The sequence below is a fragment of the Sapajus apella genome, unplaced genomic scaffold (assembly GCF_009761245.1).
Source record: "Sapajus apella isolate SASKATOON/1434 unplaced genomic scaffold, GSC_monkey_1.0 scaffold35, whole genome shotgun sequence".
NCBI lineage: Eukaryota > Metazoa > Chordata > Mammalia > Primates > Cebidae > Sapajus > Sapajus apella.
In genome coordinates this window covers 2933751-2949996 of record NW_022436975.1, presented here as the reverse complement: position 1 = coordinate 2949996, position 16246 = coordinate 2933751, and the positions used below count along the sequence as shown (strand labels likewise).

At 38.0% G+C, this 16246-nt stretch overlaps 1 protein-coding gene across 1 annotated transcript in view; it reads right to left on the bottom strand.

Annotated features, from left to right (window-relative positions):
* SNTG1 (syntrophin gamma 1) overlaps positions 1–16246 on the bottom strand; it is a 384071-nt gene that overhangs the window by 310065 nt on the left and 57760 nt on the right. The window contains exons 4-6 of the mRNA XM_032296050.1: positions 8558–8615; positions 7676–7719; positions 7546–7587 (exon numbers count right to left, since the gene is read on the bottom strand). Of these exons, the coding sequence (XP_032151941.1) occupies positions 7546–7587; positions 7676–7719; positions 8558–8615 (144 nt within the window). The remainder of the gene's footprint in view (positions 1–7545; positions 7588–7675; positions 7720–8557; positions 8616–16246) is intronic.

Sequence of the window (16246 nt, the reverse complement as noted above, 5' to 3'; positions counted from 1 at the left end):
GTGGATCATTTTCTTCAAATCTTGATGATCCTTTGGTATCACAAAATATTTGAGAGAGAGACACTGAGAAGCAAATTGACAGCCTTAGGTACAGGATGCATGGTTTATCCATTGGGCTCCATCGTGCAGTTTAGGGTGAACCCTGTTTGCACCAGGAGAATCCAAACCTATTATTTGTGGATTATTTCTGTTAGATCAATTTCACTAAAAAAGAATCCTCTCCCCTTTTCTCTGAGTGGTGAAACCGGCTGCCAGTATTCTGAGAGCTGAAAGGACAAACGCAGAGCACTTACTGCCCAGAAAGTACTTCTCACTGTATTGATGGCAGTGCCTGGGGCTGAATACTCAGAGCCTCTTGAACTCCAATTCGATTGCCTGCTCTTGGCTACACCTCCTCAGCCCTTCCTGTCAACACTCCCAACCGCGATTCCCATCTGAGGCCTGCAGTGGGGATGTTTGCTGGACGGAGGTTTTAGCTGCAGCCCTTTGGCTGTTTAGACGCCTCTCCTCTTGTCTGCCTGCGCTCCATTCTTAAATAAAATTACCAGCAACCCTCGCCTACTGTTTTCTCTTCTCCTTCTCTTTTATCTGCATTATTTGTACCTTTAAAGAATTATTTATCATCATACAAAAAGTGTTTCAAATGGGGAGAGGAGTAAAAACATTCTACCTAATCTCACATCTCTGTATCCATTTGCTTAAGATTGTAGATTTGCTCCTTGGGAAGGCCCTAAAATTGTCTTTTGATAGAGAATTCAGAAAGAGTCAGGGATACAAAGAGTTCCCCTCTTATTAAGATCTTGCATTGGTGTGGGACATTTGTGAACATTGCTGAGCATGTGGCTGTGTTGTCATCCAGTGAGGCCCAGGGTGAGGCCGATTACAGGTTCCTCTTTGTGTGCTGCAGTTCTGCGGGCTTTAACAAATGTTTGTCTTTGACAATGAATGAACTGAACGTTTTAGCTGAAAAAGACATAAGCAATAATCTGCTTCAAACTCTCAATCTTTCAGATGAGAGAAATGAGGGCCAGGGAGATTGATGTCCTTTATCAACACCACACAAAGGAAAGTGTGACAAAACTTTTACCTTGCCTTAAAACCTCCATCCTCATATGGTTTGTTCTCCTTGGCTTGATCAACTGATTATTTTGAAAATAAAATGTCAACTCTGTGAAAATTATGGCATTTGTGTAACACACATTCCTCATTCCAACTTCCCAGAGAGGGCAGTGCCTGAGAAGATCCTTGCAGGATGTGTGAAGGGACTGCAGGCACACCATACCTGCCTTGCTAGCTTTCTCTTCCCAGATTGACCTAGTATAGTTGTGCTGGGAGGTATCCTGTTTTTACTCTCCTCTCTAAGGAAATTGGTGGGGGCCCTACTAAGTAAGTGGTTCTCCAGGCCTGGTTTTGTCTCACTATTAGGAGGAGCTAAGGTTTGAATGTTTGTGTCCCTCCAAATTTTATATTGAAACTTGATCCCCATTGTGGTGGTAGCAGATGGTGCAGTCTTTTGAGAAGTTCTTAAATCATGAGGGCTTCACTTTCAAGAACAGAATTAATTCTTTCATAAAAGAGCTTCAGAGAGCCGCTTGGCCCTTCAAAATTTTTCTGCCATGTGAAGACCCACCCAGCTTTCATCCCTTCCAGAGGAGGCTGCAAAAAGACACCATCATTAAAGCAGAGAGCAGCCCTCACTGGACTCCAAGGCTGCTGGCATCTTAAACTTGGACTTCCCAGCCTCCATGACTGTAAGAAAAAAAATAAAACCTCTGTTAGTTATAAGCTACCCAGTTGAAAGTAATTTTGTTTCAACTGGGTAGCTTATAACTGATAGACAAATGCAGAGCACACACTGCCCAGAATGTACATCTCACTGAGCATTCTAGACGGAGCTTTGCAAAATTGGGTCTTTCGGTTCTCTAAGTTGTCCAATGTCACTAGAAAAGTAAGACCACTAATAAGGACTTGATAAGAAACAGCAGTCAGGGGTACAAGCATACATGTCATTAAAATTCTCCTGTGCTGTCTAGATGTATAACCTCTGTAGGAGAAAGACATGTTGGTTTAGCAAAAAAGGCATTTCTGAAAGTATTAATGGAAAGCTAAGTCTGTAAATAAGACAAGGATATTTTATTTCTCTTCAACTGCAGACGTAGTGCAAACAGTATTTCTGGTCTTTTGGGTTTGCACTCAACATTTCACAGAGCCCTGGGAAATATTAAAGTTAAATTACATTGTATATGGCTTTCCTTGGTGAAAACTAATTCAAAGAAAAACTATCCACTATGGTTAGAATTCTTAAGGAAGTATTAATCACTTAGAGCCCAAAACCCGTTTCCAGATTGTAAACAATGTAATCGTCAGCAGTTAGGTAAAATATGATTTGAAACTCATGATATTTTAATCTAAAATGATCTGTGTGCTCAACTCACATCCTAAATATGTTCCTTAGTGACACATAAAGCCTCCCAGACTGTTCCCATATATAAATTTATGCCTTTCTTCAGATGATTTGTTATAACTCTTGTATTGTTTTTGTCTGATTAATCTAAAGTGAAAAGAATATGTTCTTACTCCAATGGAAGTTTTGAATAAAGTTAAGCATATATCATAACAAGAAAAATGCTTTTAACAAGTATTTTTGCATTAGGTTTTATCAGCATTTGTTTTCACTGTATGAAGGTGTCATTTTAAATTATATAATTTTAGCTACTCATTCTATTCTTTTAGAATTACGGGGTTTTCTTAGAGTTTAGTTCACAATCATAACTTCAGAATTAGGTGTTAATTACTTGCAATTCAAATTACCTAATAAATTCTGAGAATCATAGAAACAAAAAGGAGATGAACATATTTTTTGGAAACCCATAAATCTCAAGTCTGAAAGTGGAAATATTACTTTAAAGGAAGCCTCTGGAGTCAGCTATGCATCCATTTTGCTTTGCCTAATGATCTACTCTTTCAAAACTCTCATAAATGGAAACTTAAGTTATATGAATAGATTATCTTGTTAGAAGCAGGATGCTTTTTAATTCAACAAACACTTTGCTGCTATAGTAAAATCTTAATTTGTATTATTTCTAGTGGATAGATCATCATTGTTATGTTAAATACCATTGTAAATAAACATTGTTTTCATATTACCCCATTTCTAATAGTTTTCTTCAATTTTTTTGCATACACCATTATTAAAATCTAAAGAAGCAATGCCCACATATCAATAAGGTTACATCAGTAGAGTTACTTGTATAGTCTTTCTTTTCACACAAAGTACTCAGTCTCAGTGCTTTTTGCATAGATAGCACTCAGACAATTCTTTATTTATTATTATAATTATTATTTAGACAGGTCTCCCTCTGTCTGCCAGGCTGGAGTGCAGTGGCATGATCTCAGATCACTGCAGCCTCCGCTTCCCAGGTTCAAGCAACTCTGCTGCCTCAACCTCCCAAATAACTTGGATTACAGGCACTTGCCACCATGCCTAACTAATTTCTGTATTTTTAGTGGAAACAGGGTTTCACTATGTTGGCCAGACTGGTCTGGCACCCCTGGCCTCAAGTGATCTGCCCGCCTCGACCTCCCAAAGTGCTGGGATTATAGGCTTGAGCCACCATGCTCAACCACTCAGACAATTCTTGATATGTGATCAGTTTGCTTGTTAAGCAAAAGAAAAATACAGATGACAAGATATAGACATAACCACCAGCTTAACGTGTCTTGGGTTCAGTCGTAAGGAAAGTACCATCAATGTTAACATCAGCAGTGGCAATAGATTGTTTTTTGAGGGGCTTTGGTGTCTTGGAGGCACAACTCATAAGCTTCAAAACACATTCACATGGAAAATAAAAAGACACGCTGCTAGGATGAACGACGAATCCCCATTTTTCACAGGATCTTGCCACTCTTGCTGTGGGTGACCATGTCAACTTCTCACTGGAATTGGCGGAGGGAGCATCGGATGCTGATCAGCAGCCTTGACTCTGTCTGTGTGCAACCCCCCGCAAGGCCCATCATGGGTTCTAATCAGTCAGTCTCCCACCTTGACATGGCAGTGCCCACGAAGAGGGAACATTGAGAAGAACAGCATCATGTGAGCGGTGCCATTTGGTGGCATCAAAATAATGTATGACTGCTTAATTGCCAGGTGTATGCTTGGAGTTTCACACATGTTAATCTCATTCATTCCTATAACATTTATTGGTCGCTCATTCTTATGAATACATATCAGACAGATAGAAAAGGCCAGTTCATTTTGTTTGCCTTAAATTATAATGTTAGTAATGGTTGAGCTGGGGTCTGCAGAGTTGTTGCTCAACACTGAGGCCCTATGTGGCCACCAAGCTGCATGCCAAGCAGTGATGGGCACTGGCTCTAGTTTCCCTTCATGAGGAGGCTGTGGGCTTCTCTTCCTTAACAGTCTTCCAGCCAGAATGCAGTGGGTGATGTGAGTTAAGCCGGCAATTCACCTGCTACACTCCCATACTGGTCCCATGAGAAATATATACAGTAGATGCAAATGCTTCAGGGGTCTAATTTTTGGTATTTTGTTACAGAATCCCATCCAAAAATCTACTGAGCACCCACAGTGGACAATGTAAAATCCCCCTTCTGTATCAAACCTGATAACTCAAACACAAAAGTAACATTTACACTGTTGAAGCCTGCCTGACAGTAAAGCTGATTAGAGGCTGAATGCAGAATTTCTAACAACAAGGAATAGAGTAGGTGCATAAAACTAAAGTTACGTGCACAAATGACATGCTTTCATACCTGCCCAATTTCTTTCTGAATTTGGTATTTTACAAGGAATGTGGCATAACAGCATGCTATTTGAAATAAGAAATGTGGAATATCAGCATGCTTGTTCAAAACCACCTACATTCTCTAAGCTTGTTATACCTTTTTCTGCTCTTGTAGGTTTATTATTAAACATTTAATTAGTATCTCTGTTCTACTGAGGTGTAAGTCTATTGGCTTTAGCTACTAAGCAGTGAGAGCAAAGCATCTAATAGCTGTGGGAAACTCAAAGGTTAGAAATAAATAAAAATATTGCTACCCATATTTCAAAGCTGGTAGAGTTAAGCTTCTCAGAAAAAAATAAAAGTTTATTCTGAAGGACCACATACAATTTGCAATACAATCCTAAATTTCTTTGCTTTATAACAGAATGAGAACCATTCAGAAGTGGAAATATTAGCCCTTTCTAATCTTTCATGCCGCACTAATCTGTTTAATCAAAGCTCCATCTCAGTTTGTATAAGCATCCTGCCTGCCTTCTAAGGCAAATTGCATTCCATCTAACAGCATGTGGTTCTAAAACAGAATGCGCTTGTGTTTACTCCCTAGATAATGAGTTTAAAATCACTTTGTACTTTTGAAGAAAGAGTCAAGTTACAAGCAGCTTCGCTTATGTGACTGTACTTAAAATGTACGTAGGAATCTGCAAAATAGAAGGCTCTGTGCTGTGCTGGTTTCTCACTTGTTTACAAATTTGTTCTAAAATATTACTTTTCTCTGCACATATTCGTAGGAAACTTGGGACTTGAAATAAGTATATTTTACATGAAGTTGAGCACAGAGCAGCAAGAGCATGGCTCAAATAAGATTTTAAGAAGACAAAGACAAGTGACAAATACTAAAAACCTTGATTAGTTATGCGAAGTGTTCCTAATTAAAAACCCTCCTTCCTATCAGCACTTCCACAGCGTGGCATTTCACAGACACTTTAGGTTGCTGCTCTGAGATTGAAATGTATCAACATAGTTTTCTTCAAATAGCTTTGAACAGAGGAGCATTCTATCCAAAAACCAAATAAACTAGAACTGTGACGAGTGAAAGGCCTACAGTGCTCCTTATTTTCTTTGACCTTTGAGTATAAACTTTTAAATACAATTTCTCCCCTAGTATTTCCCATAGTAGCTGTTACAGAAATCAGTGAGGCTTTAGAATGTATTCAATCAACCACGACAGACATGTCTCAGAATGTCTACCACAGTCCTGTTCCTTTTTCTGATTTTTTAATGTCATTTCACCACCCTCAACAGAAGTTCCTTAAGCTTTCAGTTTCTCTGAGCGTTTACCTTAGAGGTCACCTATAATGGAACCACTTAGGTTGGTTGCTAAAATCCACATCCCTGGGCCCACCCAAACTTGCTGAATTAGAATATCCAACTCTAGGGCTTGGGAATCTGCACATTTACAAATCTAAGAAAACATCGCAGTAAAACTGGATGACTACTCTGTCTAGTGCTAAACGTGTCTGCCTTGAGTTTAAGGTTCTCTCTCCTCTTCCTCTCTCTCACCACACACACCTGCACACACAAACACACACACTCACACACATGCAGTCTTTGTATGCCCTTTCGTTTGTTCCTAGGTAATCTATCTGTGGGAGATTGGTTCCAGGAAAAACCTCAGAGAATACCTACACCCATGGATGCTCAAGTCCCTTATATAAAATATTGTATTATTTGCATATGTGACATGGTAAAAGCCCCATAAAATTGCATACCTCAACCATACCTTGGCTTTCTATTGAAACTGCTCTCTGTAACCCAAATGTGACAGGCAAGCAGTCCAAACCCATGACTGTAATTTCCACCCTATCCAAGTGTAAACAAATGCTAATCTTGACTTTTGTGAACCACTTAAGTAACAATCAGAATGTCCAAAGTCCCCTGGCCCTTGGAGTGTCCAGAGCCCCTCACCCTCATCTCGGCCCAGGAGGTGATTTACAGAACCCACTAGCCCTCAGAACGCCTGAAGCCCCTCACCCCCACCTCTGCCCCTCACCCTCACTCCCGAGGTGGTTTTATGGGTATAAAAGGTCTTCACACCCTCCTTTCGGGGCCACGGGTTGGAGAGACATGAGTCCTCCGTGGCCGCCGGCAATAAAGACCCTGCAATTTGGCATACTTTTGTGTTGGTGTTGACTTTCTATGCTTAGGCCAGTACAACACATATAAACTATGCACATCCTCCTGTATGCCCAAATTCATCTTTAGATAACTTGTAATATCTAATATAATGCAAACACTATGTGATAGTTGTTATATTGCTTTGTATTATTTTTATTATTAGTTGTTATTTCTTATTGTTCTTCCCCAAATATTTACTATGGGTGGTTGGTTGAATCTGCCCATGTGAAAACCCATGAGTAGGGAGAACTGAGTGTACTGTCTGAGATTCTACAGGCATAAATGTATGGTTTAAGCTTTTAAACATCTACAGAGATTTAGAGATCTATTTCCCCCAGTGGTATATTTAGTGGACATTGACTGGTAAGGGTGGATATAAAAACTGTAAAAACACAGAAAATGACCATCCATAAGTAAGAATTCTTCAAAACACACTTCATCCTTGAAAGGACTCATTAATCTACTTCTACTTTTAAAAAATCAATTAAGAGAACATTTGAAAATTTGATATCACCCTAAATAAATGTCATATCTACCTAATGAATGAAATGACAGTTTTTAGCAATGCACTAAATTCTTATTTGCACATGGGGAAAATTATGATATTAGGAAAGAGGAAACTCACCACTTCTTCATGTCTGCATTTTCTCACATTAATGCCATTTATCTGCAATGAAAAGAAAAGCATAGTTTCCCATGGCACACTGTAAATTGTTTTAACGTTTAGATGGCATATATAATGACAAAATGTATACCTGTAGAATTGCATCTCCAATAAAAAGTAGGCCTGAAAGCTCCGCTGTAAATGAAAAATGAAAAACCATGGTTGATAACGCATTGACTGTTTCTGTTAGACAGACGAAAGGGCTTTCAATTAATAAAAGTAAAACTTATAAACAGAAAAGTAAGGGTTTTTTTATGGTTAGCATCTTAAAAGATCTACAAAAAAATGGGAATTCAAAACAATATGATTCAGCCTAATTACTGAAACACACGCAGAGATATTTCCATTTACTTTAACTTTTGCAGACCTAATAGTTGACAAACATTAGTCACTCTTCTAAGGGAAGATGACCACATTTTCTCATGCACTTACGACTGTTAGGTCTCCGTGAAAAAGTTTAAGACGCAGACATTCAATCCATCAGCTATGGAATTGGTTCCAAGTTCATACTGAAACATTACATTGTTTTACTAATTTCAGTTCTTGCCACATCTGCTTTCTATCTCCATTATTTTCCCTACAGTTTCATATGAATTGGTAGCTGAGTAAAACTCTGTATGAGAACTGAAAAACAGATACCCAAAATTGTCTTTACTTGACGGGGCTTGTTATCCTTAGTTTTGTATGTTTGTTGGTTTAATAAAACAACTGAAAAGCTGTGCAGTCCCTATCTCATACCTGCTTTCAGAGATTTCTATTTTCATCCTTGCGCCCCTTCTGTGAAAGAAGTTCTTCCCCACAGGAGGATAAAAGGCAAGGACTCAGGAAGCAGAGTCAGCCACTAATGACTGAAGGTGGGGAAGCTGGAGCCAGCCAATCACATCCCGATTTATGGTTCTTAAATATCATCTCACGCTTCAAAAACAATGCCTTACAAATAAATGGCTGGAATACAATTCTGTGGACAGGTTACCTCTTTGCTCCTTGGAGATTTTTGAAACAACAACTGGAATGTTATGTTCTGCTCCTCCCTGAAAAGAGAAAATCATATATTGTATTTTTTAATCAAAAAAAATGTGCTACTTTTAGCTGAGAAACCATGCAGGCTCTGAAGGGAATGCTAAGTGGACACCAGGAAGAATCTAAATAAACTTGTGTTATTTCTCCACTAAGTAGATAGTGATTCCGTGAAAATGATCAGTCTGTTTAGAATTTTGCTGGGACATCCAATAATAACGATTAAATTTGGAAGTTTTCATTTATCAACAAATTTTGATTACATATTTAGAGAGTTATTCTCTTCAATGTTTAACAGTGCTGTCTGTTATAGAAATTCTTATTAAGGATTCCAAACACCATATAATTATGTATTTCTGTTATCCTGCTAAGTTATTCTGTGCTGGCAGCCAAGGGCCCTTGGTGGAACAGTGACCCCTTGGGATGCTAAGGAAGCAGAGAGACTTTTACCTGCACAAATGGATAAACAAAATCAGAATGTGCATATGCATGAAAACCAGAGATTCATCTGCATTTCCTTCCTCAGTATTGAATTCCTCTTTGTGTGAATGCACATACTAAACAAATTACAGAGTGAAACATACTGCCAAGAATATTGCAGTAGTACTATTTTTTATTTAACCAAATGAGATATGAAAAACGAAAGATAAGTAAACTAAACTTACATGAAAGAAAATAAACTAAACCCTTCAAAACTGAACAGAAATCCCATTTCTTTATTACAGAATTGAGAAGACTGAAAAGTGAAATCAGTACATAGAAGAATAAAATGTCATAGAAAAAAAGAAGCACAAAACTTTTAACACAGGCTGGTTGAAAGGACGCTCTGAATTCCGTTGATGTTGTTTTATCTTCAGAATATGTAAACCACCTAAGCTCCTTTTTTCTAGTACCAAAAAATGATTTTGAAAGAGATATTCTTTTTTCCCATGCATGTCCATTTTTAACACTTAATTGCCAGTATACTTAAATATAAAATAGTCAATAGTTTTGCAGAAAAGCAGAAATATTTAATTTTTTTTTCTTGGCAAGTTGAGTACCTAACACTTCCAGAATATTAAGAAGAAATGTGATAATTAAGATCATGAAAGCTGTTCTGCCCACACTGAATTTCAAATCCATTGCTCAACTCCCTCTTCCTCACTATTTCTCAGCAACCCAATATTCATGCACCTCACCCCTCAGCTCTGTCGGGGAAGTCGCTGGCATAGGTTACAACGGCTCCTACTTGTTCTGCTTTTTGGTCTGTGTCCCTAACAAGCAGTGACTGTGTCTAAGATGACCCTGCTTGTGGTCTGAGCAGAGATAGTGATTCGTGGCTTATAGTTCAGTGGAAATTAAGTGCTCATTTAGCACACAGCAAACACTGAATAAAGGATGGCTATTATGCTAACACAGCCCATCTATTAAGATTTATGAGGAAACTCGCATAGCATTAAAGTTGTAAATAAGATTAGGACTAATCCCATCTAAGACCCTTCATATTTATGAGTCAGCACTCCAAATTCCCGGTCCCCTATTATCTGCTCTATTTTGTCACATTCGAGTCATCAGCTTCTAAGGTGCTATTTATTCATTTCTTATACTTATTAATAGTTTTCTTTCTCCTTCCCATCCCTAAGTAGAATGCAAATTTCTTGAGGGCACAGGTGTTTTTTGGCAGTTTGTTTTGTGCATTGATGTAACGCCAGTGCTTGGAATAATATCAGATTTATCTTTGAAATGTTTGTTGAATTGAATGAATGAATGAATGAATGATTGAAGTCTAAGGCTTTTCTAGGACAAGCCTAAGGTCACCGACAGCTTCTTGAGATACTTGGAAATTAGAAAGGATATTAAGGATGCATCTCCGCTTCTTAGAAGGAAAAAGCTGGTTAACTCAAATGAATCATTAACTAATGAACTTTTAGGTAGAATTAAAAGATGAAACTGTCATCCAGATATTGTGATTCAGATATTTTGAGACGGGGAGCAACAATGTTTTTGCTGGTCTCATCAGTGAGGCTGTTATGAGTATTTTCCTTTAGCTGTTTTGCATTTCACTCTTTTCTCTCATTCTACTACTGAACTCAAATGTTTTTTTCAATGCATAGATTATTAATGCAAGTTACCATGGCAGGACATTGGGAAACCTATTCTTGGTGTCCATAGAAAAGGCTGTTGATACAGAGATTTTCTGAGGGTTGAATCAATAATCCCATTGTTTCTTCAATACCCAGACGTGTACAGTAATCCTCTGCTTATCTGTGTTTCACTTTCTATGGTTTCAGTTATCCAGAGTATAGTATAATACAACATTTGGCAAGAGAAAGGAAGCACATTCACATAACTTTTATTACAGCCTGTTATTATAATTGTTCCATCTTTTTATTAGTTACTAATAATCTTTTGCTATGCTCATTTGTAAATTAAGCTTTATCATGAATATACGTATGTAAGCAAATATGTTACATGCAATATAGGATTTATTCAATACTGTCTGCAGCTTTGGGCAACTACTGGGGGTCTTGGAATGAATCCCCCAAGGTTAAGGGGAGACCATCTTAAGTATCTTTGAAAAGCAAAAATGTAATTAACCTTTATTTTACCGTCATTTTTCTTTCATATGTAAAACTTATCCTAAGATTTGAATAGTTTGAATCCAAACATGGTTTTTGGTTTTCGGTTTTCATTTTATTTTAGTTTTTTGAGATGGAGTCTCACTCTGTTCCAAGGCTGGAGCGCAATGATGCGATCTTGACTCACTGCAACCTCCACTTCCCAGGTAAAGCTATTCCCCGCCTCAGCCTCCTGAGTACCTGGAATTACAGGCACCCACCGTCATGCCCGACTAATTTTTGTATTTTTGTAGAGATGGGATTTCACCTTGTTGGCCAGGTTCATCTTGAACTCATGACCTGGGATGATCCTCCTGCCTCGGCCTCCTAAAGTGCTGGGATTACAGGCATAAGCCATATGCCTGGCCTGTTTTTTTTTTTTTTTTCCTTTCTTTCTTTTAAATTAGACATTTGGAGCTCTGACACACTTTTAAAATTAATTTCTGGAAATGACTTTAGTAATTACTAAATTTTAAGACAAAACTCGGAAGATAAAATTAGATCTCAAAATTATACTTCCTTCATTACTGGAGAAAATGTGAGCAGCTCAGCTGTCACAGTTAATTAGATTTAGTTCAGGGCCTACATAGGGAAATTTAAGGTTTTCCAGTCAATAATCAAATTATGCGGCTTGCCTCATTTAAAACAGGTGATAGGCTTCAGTGACATGGGAATAATAATGAAAATCTCTGAACAGCCTCTCTTCCAGAGCAGCTCCTGTACCTCCATCGCCCTGAGCCTGAAGGAGTCCAGCTGGAGTCCAGGAGTCCCCTGTTCTCTGGCCTGGTATGCTCCTCCTTCCCTCGTAACCTGGAAAATCTCTCCATTTTTGAAATTTTGGCTTAAAACCCCCCTTCAGTGTCTCCTTACTTGAAATAATTCAGTTATGTAGCACTGGATTGTGTCTGTGATTTACATTTTTTTAGGTAACAATTTGATGAAAGTCTACCTTCTCACTAGAAGGTAAATGGCCTGAGATTAGGGCAAGGCTTTCACCACCATCTTCTTTCCAAGGCACTCCTGGGTGGGGCTGCGGCTCTGGTATAGAGAACGCTTGAATTAACTGAGCAGTGTTATTTTCAGCTTATGGAGAAATCCAAGGCTAGGAAAAAGGAGGCAGTGTTCTAAAGCACAGCCCTGGTAACATTCACACATACATCGTTCAACTTTGTAACATTCTTTTTACAAAGTATAGTGGATTTTATAGCTAGTTCTATCAGAAGAAGGATATGAATGAAACCCCATCTAAAGCATTTGAGAAGGACGCTACACAATGATTTTTACCGCATTACTGTGAAATACCACCAAATAAAACCTCGAATGCTTTTATCACATCAGGAGTCTTGCCCAATAATCTGTTTAGTTCAATATTATTACTATTCAATCAATCAGTTAATCAATCAGTCATATTATGGGCATGGGAGTGCAGGGAAGATACATACAGCTAACCATTATTTTTCCATTTAGAGAAAAGAAACTACTCGTAAGCAGAGAATAACAGTAATTAGAGTTAAGAGCTGGAATGAACAACTACAGAAGAGGCACGTAAAATAGTATCACTGGAGGAACATGGACAATGCCATCATCCTTCGGGATGCTCCCTTTATCTGCCAACATACTTAGCTTGATTTTGCCAAAAAATAATGACAAAAAGTTTCTCACATGATATATGATTGTCTTCATAGGACAGTCGAAAATAGGGAAATGGTGGTTGCTTGGGGCTGAAGTAGGGAGACAGGGGACAAAAGGGTGACGAATAAATAGGGGATTTCTTCTGGAAGTGATAGAATGTTCTAAAATCGACAGTCATCATAGTTGCACAGATCTGCGGATAGGCTAAAAACAATTTAATTGCACACTTTAAATGGGCAAATTTTATGGTATTGGAATTATATCTCAATAAAGTTATTTAATAAAAAAAGTAATAATCTTTGAAATGATAATTCACCAGTGCTTTCAACTAATTATTGGGACTAATTCATAATCCTCAACTTAAGCTTTTCTGTCTGCCTGTTATCTACTTTTATGATGGAAACGGACATAATCACTTTGTCTATAGTGAAAACAAGCTAATTGGATTTGAGTAAAAATAACAGGGGAAGCAGAATGCAGAAAATGTACACAAGCATGTCCATGCACTTATAACAACAGTTGTTATTTAAATATTTTTGCCCAGACATCACTAACAAGTTAAAACGCATACATTTATTATACCTGCTATAAAGGTAGATCAAGTTAGATTTTATTTGGAAAATTAGTACTCAACCCTTTATCTTACAAAATTGCATACTCGATCTTGGTCATTTTGATCCATTTATTTGAGTTTTATTTTATTTAATTTTAATTTTTATTTTCTTTTAGACAGAGTCTCGCTCTGTCACCCAGGCTGGAGTGCAGTGGTGCGATCTCTCACTGCAATGTCCATCTCCCCAGTTCAAGGAATTCTCCTGCCTCAGCCTTCTGAGTAACTGAGACTACAGGCATGCGCTACCACACTGGATATTTTTTTATATATATTTTTAGTAGAGATGGGGTTTCACCGTGTTGATCAGTCTGGTCTCAAACTCCTGACCTCGCGTTATTCCCCTGCCTCGGCGTTCCAAAGTGCTAGGATTACAGGTGTGAACCACGGCACCTGGCCTGATTTCAGTTTTAAATAAACCAGAATGTAAATAGCATAGAGAGGAAACATGATTTGTGTCCCTGAGTAGAGCATTTTAAGGTAATTTATTCCAGGTTTTGTAGTTCTAAGCATAGTTATTAAGAGTAAGGACTTTGTCATCAGCTTCCGGGGGACTGAAGTTCAACTCTACTGCTTATAACAATAATGAATTACTTAACTTCTTGACATGTAATCTCATTGTGGAAAGTATAGTAATAGTTATCTACTTCTCTGAATAATAAAGGCAAGTTAAACAAAATATAAAGTATGTACCTCAGAATCTGGCACTTAATAAGTGGGGCATCAATATTAGCACTTATTTATAAATGAGAAGATGATTTAAAGTAATAATGATTATAATTACATATTTGATAGCTGCAGTGTTAAAGCTTCCAAAGAGAAACCACTTTTGATTGCATACAACTATTTAATGGGCCTAGATAATTTATGATTTCCATAAGAAAGTCGTGTTTGTTGGAAAATACTGCATAAAATATTTTTATAGTAATAATATTTAAAACATCATTTCCCCCAAAGGTAATTTTTTAAATGGCAACGATCAGAAGTATAATTTAATAAATTGCGAATAGATAATATTGGACTTTAAAAGATATGAGAGATAAATAAAAGCCTTACAAGGATAAAATGATGGTTTGCTTTAACATGATTATCCCTATAGTAATTTCCATAAGAAGAAGAAGGCAAAATACGATAATATTGGACAGTACAATGTGAAAATTTGGTGATTTCTGCAGATGTAGTTGAGGAAACTATTACAGTTATTTTTTATTTTTTTTATTGCACTTTAGGTTCTGGGGTACATGTGCAGATCATGCAGGATTGTTGCATAGGTACACACATGGCAAGGTGGTTTGCTGCCTCCATACATGCCAAGGCTCTGGGTGGTCCAGACCAGGGGATGGGCACTTGGGAGGAGAAGGAGACAGGAGTTGGTGGGGCTGGGAGAAGAACCAGGAAATGCCGGTAGAAATGGGGCTGCAAGCAGGGAAGAGCAGCCAGGCTCGAGGCCATGTGCAGGATGACACTAGCCTGCCGAATCTACCGCTTCAAAGGGGCAGTTTCTGCCTAAGAACAGACAACAGAATGTGCAATTGAGTTGAAAGTTTAGTGGTTCTTTTGTCCAGTTTTGGGGGAATCCCAGATAGGGCTTTCTGTGGACATTTTTATAAAAAGTAAATAGAAGAGTTTGATTTTTTTTTAACTGATGTACAAATTAATACAAGGGAAAAAAAAACACTAATGTGTGGTTTTTGAGAGACGTTTCAATCAAGGAAAATTAAATAATAACAGGCAGGAAGAAACCTAAATCACTCTCAAAAAATACCAAAAGTTACAGCAGGTGTGAGGATGCCTCTCAAAGGCAACCTGAGAGAAAGAACAGCGTGGGTAAGCTAGGGTGTCTGGAGCAGGAGTTAGCGTGGTGCATAAAGCCCTACAGGGGTTCTGATCAGAGAGGGAAGTGGCATCGCTCTCTCCTTTGAGGCTCTAGAGTAGGAGTTTGCTTCACTTGAAGAGGACAGAGGCCCAGATGTAAATGTGTGTGTTGTGCCCTCCAAAGTTCATCTCATTACATTTGGCAGCCACTTAAGAAGTGGGGCATAAATATTAACAATTACTACTTTGATCCTTCTGCATTTGCTAAACAGCAATGAAAGAATAACCCTAGCACAAGATAGGAAGGCAGAGAAAGTAGCACAATCCAGGAATGGGCGTTCTCCCCAGAGTTTTAAAAAGGATTTCTTTTCACTCCAGGACTTGAGGACAAATAATTCATCAAGACTGGAAGATGGGAATGCGAGAGTAAGAGTCAGCCTGTGTGCGGCGCCTCCCTGGTCAAGGCATCCGCTTCTCCACGTGCAGCATGAGCTAACGTTGGCCACTGTGCTCAGAGCTCATTTCTGGCTTTGCTCTTGCTTTTGTTTTTTCTTATTATTTCAAATTAACATGGAGAAATAGGTAATTTTGGTCTTTGCCTATTCAGGGTCAAACACTCTTGTAAAATGATAGGATTTTAGGAATCTAAAGGATGAATATGTCTATGAAGATAAATCAGTAATTCCCAGCTTAAATCTCAATGTAATTGACGTCAGAATTCTTTTTGAGTGGCTGTGTTCCAAATTGAGTGTCTAGCATTTTTGGAGATGGTTTGATTAGTATGACTTTCAAAGGACAGGCTCAGATTTGGTAAGAAACTCCAAAGGATATACTTCAAAAAATTTAAAGAGAAAAATTAAGGAATAATACAAAGAAAACTAGACAAAATTTGAAAAGAAAAATGATTCAAACTGATTTAAATCATATTTAAAATATGTAAAGCTGTTACAATATTCCTTTCATTTATACTAAGTATATATGTTCCTCTTAT